This window comes from Lissotriton helveticus, chromosome 9, assembly GCF_964261635.1.
Source record: "Lissotriton helveticus chromosome 9, aLisHel1.1, whole genome shotgun sequence".
Classification (NCBI taxonomy): Eukaryota; Metazoa; Chordata; class Amphibia; order Caudata; family Salamandridae; genus Lissotriton; species Lissotriton helveticus.
Genome location: NC_136070.1, coordinates 887,311,942 through 887,328,461, shown reverse-complemented (window position 1 = coordinate 887,328,461; position 16,520 = coordinate 887,311,942). Strand labels below are relative to the sequence as shown.

The 16,520-nt window shown below is 44.2% G+C and overlaps 1 protein-coding gene across 1 annotated transcript in view; it reads right to left on the bottom strand.

Annotated features, from left to right (window-relative positions):
* The window catches only part of LOC144781957 (cytochrome P450 2G1-like), a 415,302-nt gene that overhangs the window by 45,554 nt on the left and 353,228 nt on the right, over positions 1–16,520 (bottom strand). Inside the window, exon 7 of the mRNA XM_078661047.1 lies at positions 13,314–13,501. Coding sequence (XP_078517173.1) covers positions 13,314–13,501 — 188 coding nt within the window. The remainder of the gene's footprint in view (positions 1–13,313; positions 13,502–16,520) is intronic.

Sequence of the window (16,520 nt, the reverse complement as noted above, 5' to 3'; positions counted from 1 at the left end):
TCTCGCAAAAGGCCTTGGTTCAAACGTTTTTAGAGACCCATGGGGGTTTTGGAAACCAGTAGGGAATTGTCAGTGAATAGTAGTATGGAAATGTTATGGTACCTCAAAGATAGTGCATCAGCTGGTACGGATCACAGAAGGTCTGCTACCTGATTAACATAGAGGGAAGAAAGGGTTTGAGCTAAAACACATCCCTGACGGACCCCCTGCTGGATCTTAATAGGCTCAGTAGATTGACCCTGGTTTCCCCATCTCACCCGGACGTAGTTTTCATTGTGCAACCTGATTAAACTTTCCAGAGTCGCCTGGGCATTCCCATATCCCTTAGCACCCACCTGAGTGACTCCCTGGGCACAAGGTCGAATGCTGTTTTTTAGATCTATAAAGGCAAGGTATATCTTCCCTTGCCCAAGACAACTACCTTCCAATATAGCGTGACAAGACGGAATACTTGAGCGATTGTGCCGGTCTTCTGCCGAAATCCTGCTTGGAGTGGAGAGAGGAGATCATTCTCATCCATGCAGTCCTAGATCTTAACTAGGAGGGAACGACAGAAGACCTTTTGGGCACAATTGATCAGGCTGATCGGACGGTAGTTGGAGGGTATCGACCTATCCCCTTTCATACAAATGAGAATTACTTCAGCCCCTTTCCACGAATCTGGGATCCACCCCCCACCAGCTATATCATTGGCCAGTGTCATAAAGTATGTTGCCCAGTTTTCCCTGTCTGCACGGAAAAGGTCACCAGGGATGCCATCCAGGCCTGGGGCTTTTGCAGGTATAATTGTATCCAAGGAGTACAGGATTTCCTCTTTAGTAAATGAAAGGTTACACACTGGATAGCCTATATCGTGAACCATCTGAAGTCTGTTGTGTGTTTCGGTGATGGAATAAAGGTCACTAAAGAGCTTGTGCCACTCTACAGCTGAGATGTTATTAGACAAAGGGGGCGATCTTTCAAAATTGCCCTTGGACAAAACGGTCCAGAACTTCCTACTATCTGGATGCAGGATGTCTTCCCCAATACCATCCTATCTCCTTTCATCCCATTCTCACCTCGCTTTGGCTTGTGCCTGTTTGCATGCCTTCCTGACTTCACATACCCTCGGTGCATCCCTATTCCTGATGGCTAGACAGTCTCCCACTCAACACCCTGCACTCCCTATTAAACCATAAGTTTGATCCCAATGGTCATCCCCTGCTTTGACACGGTCTTAAGGCCATTGACGAGAAAGAAACTGGCCAAGTGGTCAAAAGAGTCTCTGTAAAGGATGCTGCAAGTGAACTGTGTGGGCGGGTCATCGGTCTCTGTGGACAGAATCTCCAGTTGCTTTTTTAAATCAGTTTTAGTTAATCTAGTCTTTGTTTCATCTGCCATAGCAGCAGGCCATTTGAGCTGACATTTGTTGTTGGTAGGGATTACCTCCTTTGTGCTCAATGGAATCTGAGAGACCCTCCTCCTTTCGCCCCATGGATGTTCGACAATCAGGCTAAGGGAGTTGTGGTCGCTATCACAAGACAGGCTGATGACCATGTCCTGTACTAGAGTCCATACAGTAAGGTCCAGTAGTAGGTAGTCAATCCTACTCGCCCCTATCGGTCCGCTAAAGGTCACCCCCTCTTTTGTCGGAGCTGTTTTTCCCATTAGCGGCCCTTACCCTATGTTCGAGTGAAATAGCATTCAGCTGCAATGCTGCTTTCGACCATTTTTTTATGGGTGTCAGCTCCAGAGGGCGTACCATCCACACCTTATTCTCCTCACCCACATTGTAAGACTCTACCCAATCTAGTGGCTCAAATATCACATTAAAGTCATCACTGATTATTAAGGAGTAGCTGTCGTGCCCAGCTTCCAATAGATTATCCAGGGAATGTAGAGTTGGGGAACTACCTCCTCTGGTACTTCTGGCATACACGTTGAAAATATCAATGGACTTGCCCGTACCATTATTCAGCCGTACCACTAGGATATCAGAGCTGTTGGTATCCAGCTCCTTAATATCGCAATTAAGTGTGATATTAATTAGGATGAGCAGCCCACCTGATGGCTAGAAATGTTTAGATACAATGGCCGGTCTGTAAAAAGTCATAATTCCAGGTATGAATGTCAGGGTCAGGCTCCATGTTTCCTGCAATAGGCAGATCTCATGTTGATTGATAAGCTCGAGCCAGTAGGGGCAGGCTGGTTTCCCCCTTATGCCCACCACGTTCCATGACACTATTTTCAGCACCCTACCAATGGTTGTTGGAGTGCGAACCTGGGGAGACAATGGGGTATATGAATGGATTGACTTTAATTAGGAGTGGCTAATCATATAACCAAACTGCTGGCCTGCACGTGATCGATTGGTACAAGTACTGTAGCAATATCTGAGACTGCCTTTAGGATAGAAAACATGCTCTCAAGCTCTTGAGGGAGGCCCTCTTGGTACTTATGAGCTATAGAGGGGGTGTGCTCATATTCTATGCTAGGGATGCTCTTGGGGTCCTTAGTAGAGGGTAAAAGAAGTCAATCATTCTGGGATAATGTTGAAATAGGAGAATCCCCAGGGAGCTGGGGAACAGTTTTATCTCAACCAATTTTAAAGGAAATGTTTAGTTTCAGCCTAATCTTTGTAGAAGGTGGAGAGTACTATCTCGATTCCAGGGCAACTAGATTATGTACCATATGATCATTAACTAAAATAAGCTCTATGGCATCAGTTGTACTATGTTTAAGGACATATATTTTTGCCTGGACAATATCATCCTTTATTATGGATCTACAGCCCCTGGTATTCCTCAGCCAATTTCTCCGGTGACCCGTGGAGATACACATTGCGGATTGACTCGGGTTGAAGGAAATGGGATGTGAGCCACCCCTAACTCATAAAACTCACTCAGGCGTCCACTGGCAGTTCAATTGAAAAAAGGACTCAACGATTTGCGGTCTATGATTGACCGCCGTGATTAATACACAGTTTGATTCTATCTGAAGCTTGGATCGGCTGATCTAGCGACTTCATTAAGCTTTCTGGCCCTGAGGAGAATCCCGGATTTGGGAAGTTCGAAACGCGTCGACCTTTGTGTGGCCAATTGCGTGTACATAATATGCAAATAATTGATCAATTTTATGACTTTTTGAACTCACTCCTTTTTGGCCTATAGTCTAATTGTATTTTTGACTGGGTTTTGATTTGAAATCTTAAAAAGTGGGCAGGGGGTAGGGCTGCTGGAATGTGTGGGGAGTGGGAGTAGTGGATGATTGTGAAAGTATGGGTGTGAAAGTGAAATGACGGTGAGTGGAGGAATCCTCTAAAAGGAGATTTATTGTGGTATGGTGAAAAGGGGGATTTATTGTGGTGTGGTAAGATACATTGTTTTAATGTTATTTAATTATGTCCATGGAATTTATATATTTGATTATGTTTCTGAATAAATTCTGATTAACACATATGGAAACAGAGGTTTTGTGGCTACATTGTTTCACTTCAATGTGCTGCCGTTGAGATGTGAATTGTGTATCAGTATTGGCTTTTTGTTGTTTACTGTCAGCCAATGTATGGCTTTATTTTTGAGGGATTCTCCATTCTCGTATTTGGAGCAGTTATTGTCCACTTTGGGAACATTGGTCATGTAAATAGGTGTAGGCTGGGAAGCAGTACGCATGGGATAAACTGATTGAGGAAATTGGGGGGGGGGTGGAGATACCCTACTCCAACCTCTATTAAGTCTCTGTGACGCTTCCGTTTGCAGAGTCCCATACCCAGCTAGGTCCCCCTATATTTCTCACCCTGGTCCTCCTGAAACCAGTAATGGGCAGATGGTGGAGTATCGGTGCCCTGACGTTGGAAACAAATGGGCCAAGCTGGAGGGTGGTGTTCTTAGTTGGAGCACTCTGACCAGATCGCTTGGACAGGTACAGTACAGGCCCCGCCCTCAAGTTAGCATAGTAATGTGGAGTGGGCACAGATGAGGGGGGCTGAGGTCTAGCGCATTCCTCTAATTTGCGATAGATTTTAGACACTAGATTAGTCAGATTCAATAGAGCCTTTTAGGGCAGCTATTTCCCGCTGCAGGTCTAAGTTGGAGGGTGCAAATAAATTGACAGCTCCCATTTTCCCCTGAGGGGAGCGTGTTGTATGCCCAGGAACAGATGAGCTTGTATACTCTAGGCCACTGTGTATGTCATTTGTGGCCGGATTATCTGCAAGAGGGGGAAACCGATTGCTCAATGGAAGGTCGCCTAGTACAGCAAGCTCAGAAGGGCACACTGCACTCAATGGACACAAAAGAATTCAAGAAAGTTCTAATGAGACTTCAGGAGCTGGCATAGGCATTACTATTGTCTGAGATTTGTTCGCCACTTTCTTAAGTAAAGTTGAAATTTTCCCATACCCAGTGCATTTAGACCCAATCGAGGTGAGTGAGTGAGAAGGCTTGAAGGTGGTTTCAAGGGTAAGCGTGTATGTGGTGACAGCAGGTGGCATATGAAACCCCTAGAAAACAGCAACAATGGTCCCGATGCAGTCCCCCCCACGTACACCCTTTCATTCTGAATTGCATGCCCTGGGGCCTAAGGACGTTTCTTAAGTCTCTTGAGTCTCTTCTTTGATACATCTACCTCCCCAGCCTCTATCCCCTTCCTTTTCCCCATCTCAAGCAGACACTAGACCAAGGAATATGCCAGTAAATCAAGTCTGCAAAAGGATAATACAAGTGGCGGGCGAAGCAGGAAAATGGGCAATTGTTGGATGATAATCAAAATGTCAAAGCAGTGCCTCATAAATTTACTGCCTGGGTCCTCGAGCTGAGGATGAGAGGGGGGTGGCCCAGCCCCTTCCGGGCGATGACGGGCGCTGGACGGGCTCGCCCTTGGCCTGGGCTTTGCCCGGGTGCAGCACTCGCGCACCCCACACCGCAGGATGACAGCAGTGCTTTGAGTGCATTGATGGCTCCCCCCTCTCCTGGGGGACTGTTGACTTGAGAGGATTGGAGTCCCCTTTGCTGGCAACATGGGAGCAGCAAGCACAGAGGAAAGGTGTCCCGTGCTGTGGGATGACAGCAGCGCTTTTGAGCGTGTTGATGGCTCCTCCCCCTCCTGGGGGGACTGGTGACTTTTGGGGATTAAAGTCCCTTTTGCTGGCAACACGGGAGCAGCAGGCACAGAGGGAAAGGCGTCCCACGCCGCGGGACGAAAGCAGCACTTTTGGGCGCGTTGACAGCTCCTCCCCCTCCTGGGGGACTGGTGACTTGTGGGGATTAGAGTCCCCTTTGCTGGCAACATGGAAGCAGCAGGCACAGAGGAAAGGCGAACAATACGAAGAGTTTGAGAGTAAGATGTAATAAGGAGGACACTGAAATAGGAAAAAGGTGCAAATCCAAATTGAGGGTTCTTGCAGTGATTGTCAAGGAATAGCAAGAGGCTAAGGTGGCCGGGCATTAAGCCAGTGTCCAAGCAAGGATTATGGCAGGCTCTGGGAGAACAAGTTTGGACATCTAAAATGAGGGATCAACTTGAGGACAAATGAAAAATTGATGTATGATTCAGCAGCAATTTTTTGTTCAAGTAATGATAATTGAGCAACAAAGAAGTCCACAGAAAACTGAATTGAAGCAGAGAGACTGGAGCAGTGCTATGTGTCCTCTTCAAATTCCAACCGCCTGACCTCATCTCTACCTCATATCTTTCTTACTAACACATCTAGCTTTATCCAGTGTCTCTCTACACTATCTGTGTCACTCACTACCTCAGCTTACAACTTACTTCAGCATTTGTTAATTACCTCTACTCTCCATGTCCTTTCTCCAACATTATTTTCTTCTACCTCACCTCTCTCACTAACTTGCCCATTTATTGCCACCTCTTTCTGCACCAGTACCTCTTTATTTCCGCGTCTCTGTCTCCCTTTATTTCTCTGAATCACGTTCTTTATTTTATCTATTTTAACTTATCTTTTTACTGTGTTGTGCTCTCCTTATACATCTGACTACCCCATCTCTTACTCTACCTCTCTCTCTACCTTATCGCTTGTGATTTTATTTTGAAATCTAAGTCCCCTTCATGTGTTTGGATGAAACCACCATCTGGTATGCAGTAAATCACACAGTTCAGTTTACAAAAGAGAATGAGATCAAACATAGTATCTGGACTTTTCTCATTGTTTATAAATTAATGATTCTTTTTATATTAAAATCTTTTGACTGAACATTAGCTGACATCTTATTAGTCTGCTGATTATTGGCCTATTATGCCTACAACTTTTCTCAAGAAGGGTAAGTTAAGAACAGCCACAAGTTTAATCGTGGAGTAGTAGCACCTGTATCGATTCAAAATGATACTGGATGGCCATCCAGGACTACATCTGGACTGTACCATGCATTACATCCTCCTCTCCTGTCATGCACTGTCATTGTGCTTAACTCGGTCAAGTAAGAACTCGGTCTTGTAAGAACTAGCTGCAAACTGTGGAAAAGTATCCTTAATTACTGAATGTTTTTGCTGAAATCTGAAATGTGGCTGAAATCCTGGCATGGTACTGTGAATGAACTGTTGCATGACCCGTGTAGAAGGCAAATTTCCTTAAATTGCTATGTATTCTGCAGTTTCTGAACAGAGGCCGGTAGGGCTGGGACCATTCACTGTGTCATCCCATTCAGTGATATTTGATTTGTATTCTGATGCATTTGGGGAAACATTGCAACTTGTTTTGACATGTATTTGCATTAAATCAACATGCCTGTTTCCAGTGCCCATTTTTCACACAGATTAATATTCATCTGTGCATTGTTAATTCCACATCTCACATTAGCATTGGTATTAAATCCTATGTCTCTGCCAGGAAGACCACCCTTTCCATATTGCACACACTGCACAACATTGCCGTGTGCATTATCACCTTACATACCAGCACCAGTACCAAAACCAGGTCCCTCAAAAGCATCTTAACCACACTGCTGAAAAAACTTTGGGTCATATTCTCAAGCCCCTATCGCCATGGGAACGTCACTTTTTTTGACATTCCAGTGGCAATAGGGCGGCGCCCTATTTTCAAGGCAGGGTTAACTTAACGTGGCTTAAAGCTGCCTTGAGAATTAGGCCCCATTCACGCTAAACTTAGCATGAGAGGGGGCGTGCAGTGGGTTTTGCGGTGGGCGTACCACTGCAACACCAATTGAATTCGACGCTCCCACCTATTATCGGCTATTATCAAGGGTGGCGATAATAGATGCCAGCGCCAAATTTAAGACCAGAAAAATCCTGGTCTTAAAGGTGGCGAAATGAGGAGAAATGCTTAATTTCTCCTCGTTTCTGCTATTTCGATGTGTGCTGCCTTGTGCAGCTCACATGGAAATAGCAAAATGCCATGGTTTGTTTATGTACAGGAAGGTATCCCTTCCTGTACATAAACAAACCTTTTAAAAAATGCTGTTTTGTAACTTACATGTGTGGTGCTTCATGCAGCACACATGTTTAAGTTACTAAACAGCATTTTCGGTTTGTTTATGTGCAGGAAGGGACATCTTCCTGTACATAAACAAACCTCCCTGCTCGCAGACACCCTTGCACTCTGGTGCAAGGGTGCCTACGTTGGAGATAAGTTATGAGACTTAGCGCCGTCGCGGGGGGAAACGCCAGGCTTCACCACATTCTTGTGAATATGGTGCAGCCTGGCGTTTTCGAAGAGGCGGTGAGAGTAGTTAAGTCAAGGAGGCTAATGCCTCTCACCGCCACTTCCTCGTCAATATGCCCCTTTGTTTGAGCCATCATTAACCTTTTCTTAGTCATTTTCCTTGTAGTATCACAACAGTCACTGCAATACTTTGCGCAGGCAAGGATCTCGTCTAACGATTTCACTTGCACACATTTCACACTTTGCTGAATGTGAGCACGAATCTTTGGATTCACACATAACACAAATGCAGAAACAAATTCCGAAACACCTTCTTTTGCAGGGTCATCAACTCACTGTCCTGCCTATAAATCTGCATCAATCTCTCATAATATGCATAAAGATTTTACGCCCCTCTCATTTTTGATCAATCGACTTGTTTCTGGGAAACCTTTGTTTTTAAAAGTTCAATAACCCGATTATATTTCGATTGGGGAGTCATATTAAGAGCATCTCTCCTCTACGGTTCATCTTCTGGCAACTGTACTAAAGCCGTACACTCAGCTAACAAATCTCAAAGATAAGCAATTGAAAATAAGGCATCCAAATCTGCCCAAAGTACCCTTGAAATAGTCACAATTCTTTCTACCTCTGTATACCTTGTTTCTGGCTACTCTCTGAGCATCAGAACCTTCTTTTTTGATGTATAAAGATTACTTCATGACATTTGCTCCTCCCTGCACTTATCTCAAAGGAACCCCCATGTCAACAACCACTTCACATTCAGAATCACTCACATTCACATTTTTGTTCCTTTCACTCTTTCTCTATTCAGGCTTATCAGGAACTTCTTTCTATTTTTCTCTGTCCCTTGCCACACCTTCCCATGCTTTAATAATGTCTAGTAACTCTTAGGGTAGCATCACAGGGTTTTAACACCTTGTTTCTGTTACTCACATTTTGTCGATTTCATTCTAAATATTTCACAGGTTTTCTTTTTGTCCAAATCCACATTTAATTCTTTAATCAATTGTTCAATCTTGCCAATTGCATTTTGTGCATGTTTTCCTGCTTCTGCACCCAAAATGCCAAATCATATTTATTATGAGTCAAACTTTTGACACTATAAATTCACCTTTCTACTATCATTTCTAAATCCCCATTAAGTGTGGATGTAATAATCACCACTACTTTTGTGTCACTTTGTGAAGATGAACTAGCCTCCACCTCATCTCTTTCCAGACTCAGGTCTACTGTGCCTATTTTTTCCACTTGCACCTGCAGATGACCAACGCCATAGAGTAACCCTAATTCTTTTCTGACTCTTTGGTAACTGCCCACACCCCCACAGACCACGACAACCTAGTTAGTAGTAAATATGGGAGGGACATAGGGGAGAGGGTGGGAAAAGGGGCAGACTGACTACTAAAGGGAATGGGGTGGAGACATGTATCTTGCACTTTTGTTGTAAGTTGACTCTCGGAGTTTGTGAATACCAAAAGTAGTAAACTTACTAAAATGATTAAACTTACTCAAAAGTGTAACTTACTTTGTGAATCAGGTCCTTATATATAAAATCGAAAAGGATGGGTACAGAAGACCCATAGCACAAGATGCTACTAAGGAGTTACCAGCCATCTCAGTCCTAGGCTTTTCTTTCAATCTGACTCCAGGTGTTACGCATCACCTTGTAGTAAGCCTCGAGGCCTCAGCACCAGGTGTTTTCCTGGTCTTCCTCTTTTCCTTTTTCCTTGAAGGTTCCAGGTCAGGGCTTGCCTGGTGGTGTTTGATACAGGCTTGCGGAGGGCTTGACCCATCCAGCTCTAGCATATTTTCATGATTTCTTTGTGAGCAGGGAGTTGGAAAGCCTACTGCTATAAGGCATTGTAACTGATGGTGTTTAGCCAGTGGATCTGGAGGATTTTCAGACAGGTATTCCTGAAGATCTGGACTTTGTTGGCGGTGGTCATTGTTGTCCTCCAAGCTTCTGCTCCATACAGAAGGACCGATTTTAAATTGGTGTTAAAAAGCCTGATCTTGGATTGCAGCGTGAGGTCCTTGGAGCTCCAGATCTTCTTCAGAAGAATGAAGGCAGCCCTTGCTTTGAAGATTCTTGCCTTGACATAGGATTCTGTGCTGACCTGCTAGTCTAAGACACTGCCTAGGGCTGTGAAGGCCACAACCTCTTCCAGTGCAGATTGGCCCAATCAGCCAAATAAACTGTAAACAAACATTTTTCTAAATTTTTTGGCGGGATGGGCTTCTCCCATTCAAAGGGAGGAGCCCAGACAGCCATCTGTAGAAAATACTTTTTCTCACAAGGATATGGAGCCATTTTTTCCAAACTCTGCAGGCAAGAGACAGCTGCTACTCCTGCAGCCCTGCTAATTGTATGGGAGGTTTTGGTACTGATAGGTTGTATTAACTTGCCTACAGGGCAATAACAGCTGATGATGACTTTCCCCTATAATTGGCATGTGCACACTTTAAATTTCTGCATTTATTAATACCTAGTTTACAGCTCTATTATCCCATATCAAGTACATCAGCAATGTTATTAATCCAAATATTTAGTACGGCTACAATTCAGATGGAGAGGACCCCACAGGCCTCCAGGGGGCTCTATTCAAGACGCAGGTGCTGTTCAGTTTGCAGCAAGGTGTTCCTCAGTAGTTCACCTTCCAAGGCCACTCCCCCAGACACCGAAGAAGGTTCCATGTGTATGCTCTATTGCAGAAGGACCCCGTGCAATATCCTTAGTCTCTTGTGCCACACTCCAGTGGCTCTGAGCCTGCAGTGTTACAAGCTCAACACGAACACAATTATACCATATTTTTCAACTAAACAAGGGTTTTCTTCATTGACACAAATCCTTAGTCAGTTGCAGACCCCACGCTTTCATGAGGGAGAGAACTCACACTCTCTTGGTTCCCATTCTGAAGCAAGTGGGACCTGTCCTGTGGAATATTGCACAACCCATCCTCTGCATGTTTTGTTAGTTGCTAGGTCTGCTGGAGTTTTATACTTTATTTACAACCAATGTCTCATATTCCACGATCCCCTTCTGCCCTCCATATCGGCTGCGTCTCTCTGAAACGATTGACAGCCAGTGTCTAAAGGCCTGCTTTAAAGTTTAGCGAGACTACCGCCAGTCAGCAGCAGTGGCAGTCCAGTGGTAGTCCAGTGACAGTCCAAAGTACTCTGTCAAGCTGTTGAAGGTCTGCACACTGTATTTAGATATTGCGGCTACAAACAGGAGACTGCTACGGTGGTGGTCTTCTCTGCTCACTTAACGTACTCAGATGCCATCATGTTGATGAGATTGCACAGAGATGATTTAGATATTCCTATTGTGTGTCCTGGTGGCAGAGTCCTTATAGAGTGAGGCCATGGTGGTGTGGAGACAGGTAAGTACTACTTAATGTAATCTCAATACACATATATGTTGTGAATCTGTCAAAATGTACATGTAGGTAATGTGTACTTCCCATTTTTGTTACATAGAGCATTCCACACCAACAACATACATGCACTATTGAATGTATACCCACATCCAACTCAAAGCCCTACCTTAGATTCGAGCTACAACAGGGTGGCTGAGCATCATGATCAAGTAGCAGCAACACAGGAAGGACCTGTCCAAATGCATTCAAGATGGAATCGGGGGTGGAGCCCCCTAGAAAGGTCAGTTTTCATCTCTTATTCTTTGTTTTTGCCAACTTGCGTTTGGAGGTTTCCCTGCTACAGTTGCCTCAATGGAAAGGCACACCGTAATCCAGATGGCGGGAATCTTGGCAGGACTGCCTGCAACAGCAACTTCTGCCTCTGTGGCCATCGAAGCGAGAGAAAGATTCTGGTGGAAGCAGAGGGACTGCTGCATTGTTCCCTTCAGTATTGAGCCAACATCTAAATCTAGCGGGCAGACTGCCAAGGTGGCAGAAGACCGGTAAAAAAGTGACGGCAGGACAAGTCCTGTCAAGTTATAAATCATCCGACTAGACGGCAGTTGGTAAGGGAATGGCTAGGATCAGAAAGGTCACAATTCCTAGACAAATGTGTGACTGCAGGATGTGCCCCCCACAACAGACCATGATGCAAGTAGCTAAACAAGTACAGATATCTAAAGCAGATGTTTCTATCTCAGGTAGGCCCTCTCAATTTTTCTTTACACTTTTAGCATAATACATCATTCTCATGCTCACTTACTAATAGGGTAGGAGAAATAAAGTGTAAAAAATCCCTGACGAATGTTCCAGACCAATTAGGCTAGAAGGAAGGGCAGAAACATGGTGTTAAAAAAATTGGCGATGCAAGGATCATAATATCATTCCCCTCCATTACCTTATGATAATCATTTGTATTCTTACCCAAGGTACCACATGAATAAAAGGATACTTGTTGGTATATCTTGAGGTATTTTAGTTAGTATTTAGACCACTGTCATCCGGAGTAGAAAAGAAATATCTAAGAACTCACTCTGGATAGCCCACCAAAGGTTGATTCCGCCCTGGTGGTACCATCCTATCAGGGTGGGAAGAGGTGGGCTATAATTTCACATTACGTGAGTGTGCCCACCTCTTCTAATTCATGGAATTGCCTTCCTCAATTGGAAGACCACAAAAATATTAAAAGGGTCTGTGCAAAATAAAACATTGGACTCACTCTTATAGGCCTGAGATAGTTCTTCTCCTAAGGTTTCTTGTATATAGCCCCCACACCTAACTTTTGTCATATACAAGATCTAAATCAAGCCTTTAATATTACTACACTTCTACTGTTCCTGTTCAGTGATGATTATTGTGTGAGATACAGTCTGTTTAAAAGAATTTTTTTAAACTTTATTGAAAGGAAGGCATGTTACATGTTGTGCATTCAATTATACAGTTCAGTCCAGGTCTTTGGCAGAGTATCATATCGGCAACGGCACATAGAAAATACATGGCAACTTGGTGAATATACAGACATGCAAACAATGTCTTGGGCTGGCATGTATATAAGTCTCAATATCTCCACATCATAGAGATGTGGGTCTGTCACTGTTGATGATTGCACTGACAATCAGGGCTAAAGGACCAGAGACATGGTCAGAAGGTTCCTCAGCATCGTCTAGTTGGCAGAGATATGTCACCAGGGGGGCCCAGATGTTGTGCAGCCTATTCACCAGAGGTATTAAGTTCCAATACTCACTTAGGTGCATCTGGCAGTGTGCTGCATCTGCTAGCCAGTATTTTGGCATTCGTGCCAGCCTGCAACCCCAGTGAATCGCCACCCTGTGCCCGGCCAACACTAGCAGCATTGCGACCAGTCGATGGCTAGCATCCGGTACGTCCTTAACGTCCCAATAGACATGTAAGGGGGTCAGGCATGATGGGTTTAGAAGTGTGGGGCTAATAATTGTACCCACATCTTGCCAGTAGCCTGCTACCATTGGGCATGTCCAGGCTAAAAGTGTAAATGTTGGGTCGGGGGCCGAACAAGTTATACATCTCACATCCACTGCCAGACTCATCTTGTGGAATGCTATTGAGGTGCAATAGAGTCTGTGCAAACATTTAAATGTATCAGGTGCAGTCGGTAGTTTGGGAACGTCTTTTGGACTGGTTGCAGCAAAATAGATACAATCTTATTACTTGCAGAGATAAATCATTTGAAGAGAAGACTTTCAGTTACTAAAGCTTAAGAACAATTGAATGAGCCAGGCATGAGATATGGCCATTACCTTGGGAATCGTGTAGCCTCTGAACTGGAAGTCATGGGTTGCAGCATGTGGAAGCCCTGTTGGGATGATATCACTGAATCGTTGGACCTCATGGATCACAGCATCAGTGTATGGCATCTTACTCCGGTCTTCTATGGAAGGGCAGCGGTTACAGCCAATCACTCTGTCGATCTCCTGATGTATCTTTTCTGAGGAGGGAAGCGGTGGTCATGATACCGTTGCCATATTATTGCACATCTTAGTAGTCTAAAGCAAACCAAAATGTAAATTGAAGAGGGGTTTGGACTATTGGACATGTTGTTGACCTGTATTTTGGAAACCTTGCCTCTACTGCTGCCTTTGAAGCTTGAGCGAACATTTCAAGATTTTGAGCAAATTATGTGCCTGAGCTCTCAAAGGTAAATGCTGGTCTCTCTTTATCACATAAGATATATCACATTGCAGTAAGATTGCATCCACTACATAAATGTACCACTATATGGTAAGGTAAGTATAGGTTTACTATTCTAGATACCACCTACTGTGTAGCAGAAGATCGAAGTAATGGATGCAAAGTTATTGTATGTCAATATTATTTACATTTACATAGTGTCATGCAATCATATAAACATTTATAATGTAAAAATACAAAAATGTGTCTCAAAGTAATGGACTATAATTGCTTTGCTTTGTCACCAATATCCTTCACTAGTGATCTGCATGACCATTCTGCCACATATGATCCGATGTACACTGTTGCATAAACTCCCTGTTTTGAGAGACACAGACCAAGCATTTAGCACTTATTATAATGGATATCCTGATTCATATCATATCTCTGGCACTTTCATTCTGGCTGGTGTTCAAAGATGTAGGCACTTACATTGTATCAAATTCTAATGACTGCTAACATTAAAACTGAGAACTAATCATAACAGAAAGGTAATATTGCAATGTGAATAATTTAGGTACTGAATATTTATAATTATTAAATGTGAACAAGGAAATATTTCTTAAACAATACCTCATATTACAGTCTTGGGTGGAAAAATCAAGGGATTTCTAGTTATGGTCAGTCTAAACTAAATCGGGTTTGATGACTGTAAGAATTATCTGTATTAGTTGAGGGGAGACAGTACTCACCTCAAGTAACAACCACAACACTTGCAGGGTAAACACTTAAAGTCACTAAATTAATCCAAGCTCAACCCCCTGAGAGCTATGGCACAGAGTGGCACGGATTCCCTTAGAGGCAATGAGTAAAGAACTAATACAGTACCAAAACAGTGATGAAGTTAAAACACAACTAAAGAAAACCCCCAAACCAAATGAGTAAAATAGAGTAAGGTTTAATACATAAAATAACACTAAACCAACAAAAATTAAATCAGATTTTTTCTCTGGAATCGAAGTCAAAAATCCTCAGTGGGGGAAGGCAGCATGCTGAGGCCAAAGATTACTTCATGTCATTGGATGCCCACTATGAGGACTCGGTGAAGCTGTTGACTTTTGTGGGCACAGCTCGAAGCTGTAGAAATTTGAATTCAGTACCATAGAAGGTCCCGTGCCAGTGCCACTGCCCATTCTATGTTCAGACTTAGTCACTTTTTTTAAACTCGGAATTCTTCAGTGGGCCATGGCTGTAGACTGAAGCTGAACAGAGTTCTACGAGGCCAGATACCATTGTCGGCAGAGCCTGACCAAAAGGATATGAGGCTGTGGAAAAGCTCTGAGCAGAGCACTTGAATCTTTAGCCTAGTACCAACACACCTTCTTTGGATGGTGGGATGGTCCTTGTCCTCTGGAGGACTTTGAAGCAAAAAGTTGCTAAGTCCCGGTTTTCAGGAAAAGTTGAGGGGAGTACACTTTGACACCAGCCAAGGGCACAGGACCTGGGGGACAGCACTTGGAGGTCAAGATTCAATCTAGCAGGGCCCAGGGTAGGTCCATTTGGGAATAGTCCGGTGGGAAGTTGCAGGAAATGCCTCTTGTACCTTGTTGTTTCCCTATAGCTTGAACATGAGGTCTGTCTTATCACCCTTGAAATCCACCGCTTTGACCCCTGTACAAGAAGGAGTGCAGGTCCAGTCTTCAGGAATCTTTACTGGTAACAGAGAACAGGCGCAGTTTGTTTCTGTTCTTCCACACATCCCAAAAACTTTCTCAGGAAGGTATTATGGGCGCCAGATCTATGCATGGCACCAGTCTGGCACCAGTCTGTGGGTGGGGGTACCTCCTGGCCCCTTCCTAATTGATGGTATAAATTCCTATGGGTGACACTACACACTTTTGCAGCACTTCCAATGTGTCCGACAGGAAACTATTCCACAGTGCATCTCTGCCTCAGTCCATGATGGCAAAACCCTTCTCCTAATGCTCAGAGCCTGTCTATCCCCTACCCAGCCATAGGTATGGCTAGGTAAATGAGCAACCCCTCTTCTGTGGTCAATCTAGACCAGTTCTGGGGGAAACCCCTCTCCCCCTGGAATGGGAGCCTGCCTTGTTTGGAGAACAAAGAAGGGCCCTGCTCTGTTATCAGCTAACATTTGCATGTGATATGGCAGGCCGTTTTGAAGTTAATTAAGTCACTAAGCAGAACCCAGGTGGTCACCCTGTCAGAGGAACAGAACACCCAAAGCTTCTGGAAATAGGCATCCAGTGCCTTTAGGCAGAGAAATGATAACTTTCTTAAAGCATCGTGTCAAAAAAATGTATTTCAAATTTGACTATACCATTGAATTAGGCTTAAATTAAATATTTGAAAAAAGTCCAAAAATGAAATTTGTAGAAGTTTCCTGGCTAGTGATAATTTAGTTAAATTTAATATTGTATCGGGGGGGCGTGGTTTGGACGCCGAGGAAGATGGCAGCCTAGCGCATATCTCCTTCCGTGGTAATCGGCCAAATAAGGGACTGGAACCCCTTAATCGGGCTAAAACTATTCCCGACAGCAAATATATGGATCGGAAGGTGAGGGGCATCTATGGAGTGATTTTGCAGCCGTGAGGTCCCCCTAGAACTGCCCTAAATGTGAAATCCCCGCCGTGACTGCGGCCGGCGTAGGAAAAGGGCGGAGACTCGGCGGCTCTGGCGGCGGCTTCAGCGGCTTTGGCGGAGGTATAGAACGAACTGCCGACATGCTCCTCCATGGAGCGCCACCGGCAACGCCACATTACTGAGCCCAACAGTGAGTACAACTTGTCACTGATATTTACCGGCATTGGGTCCC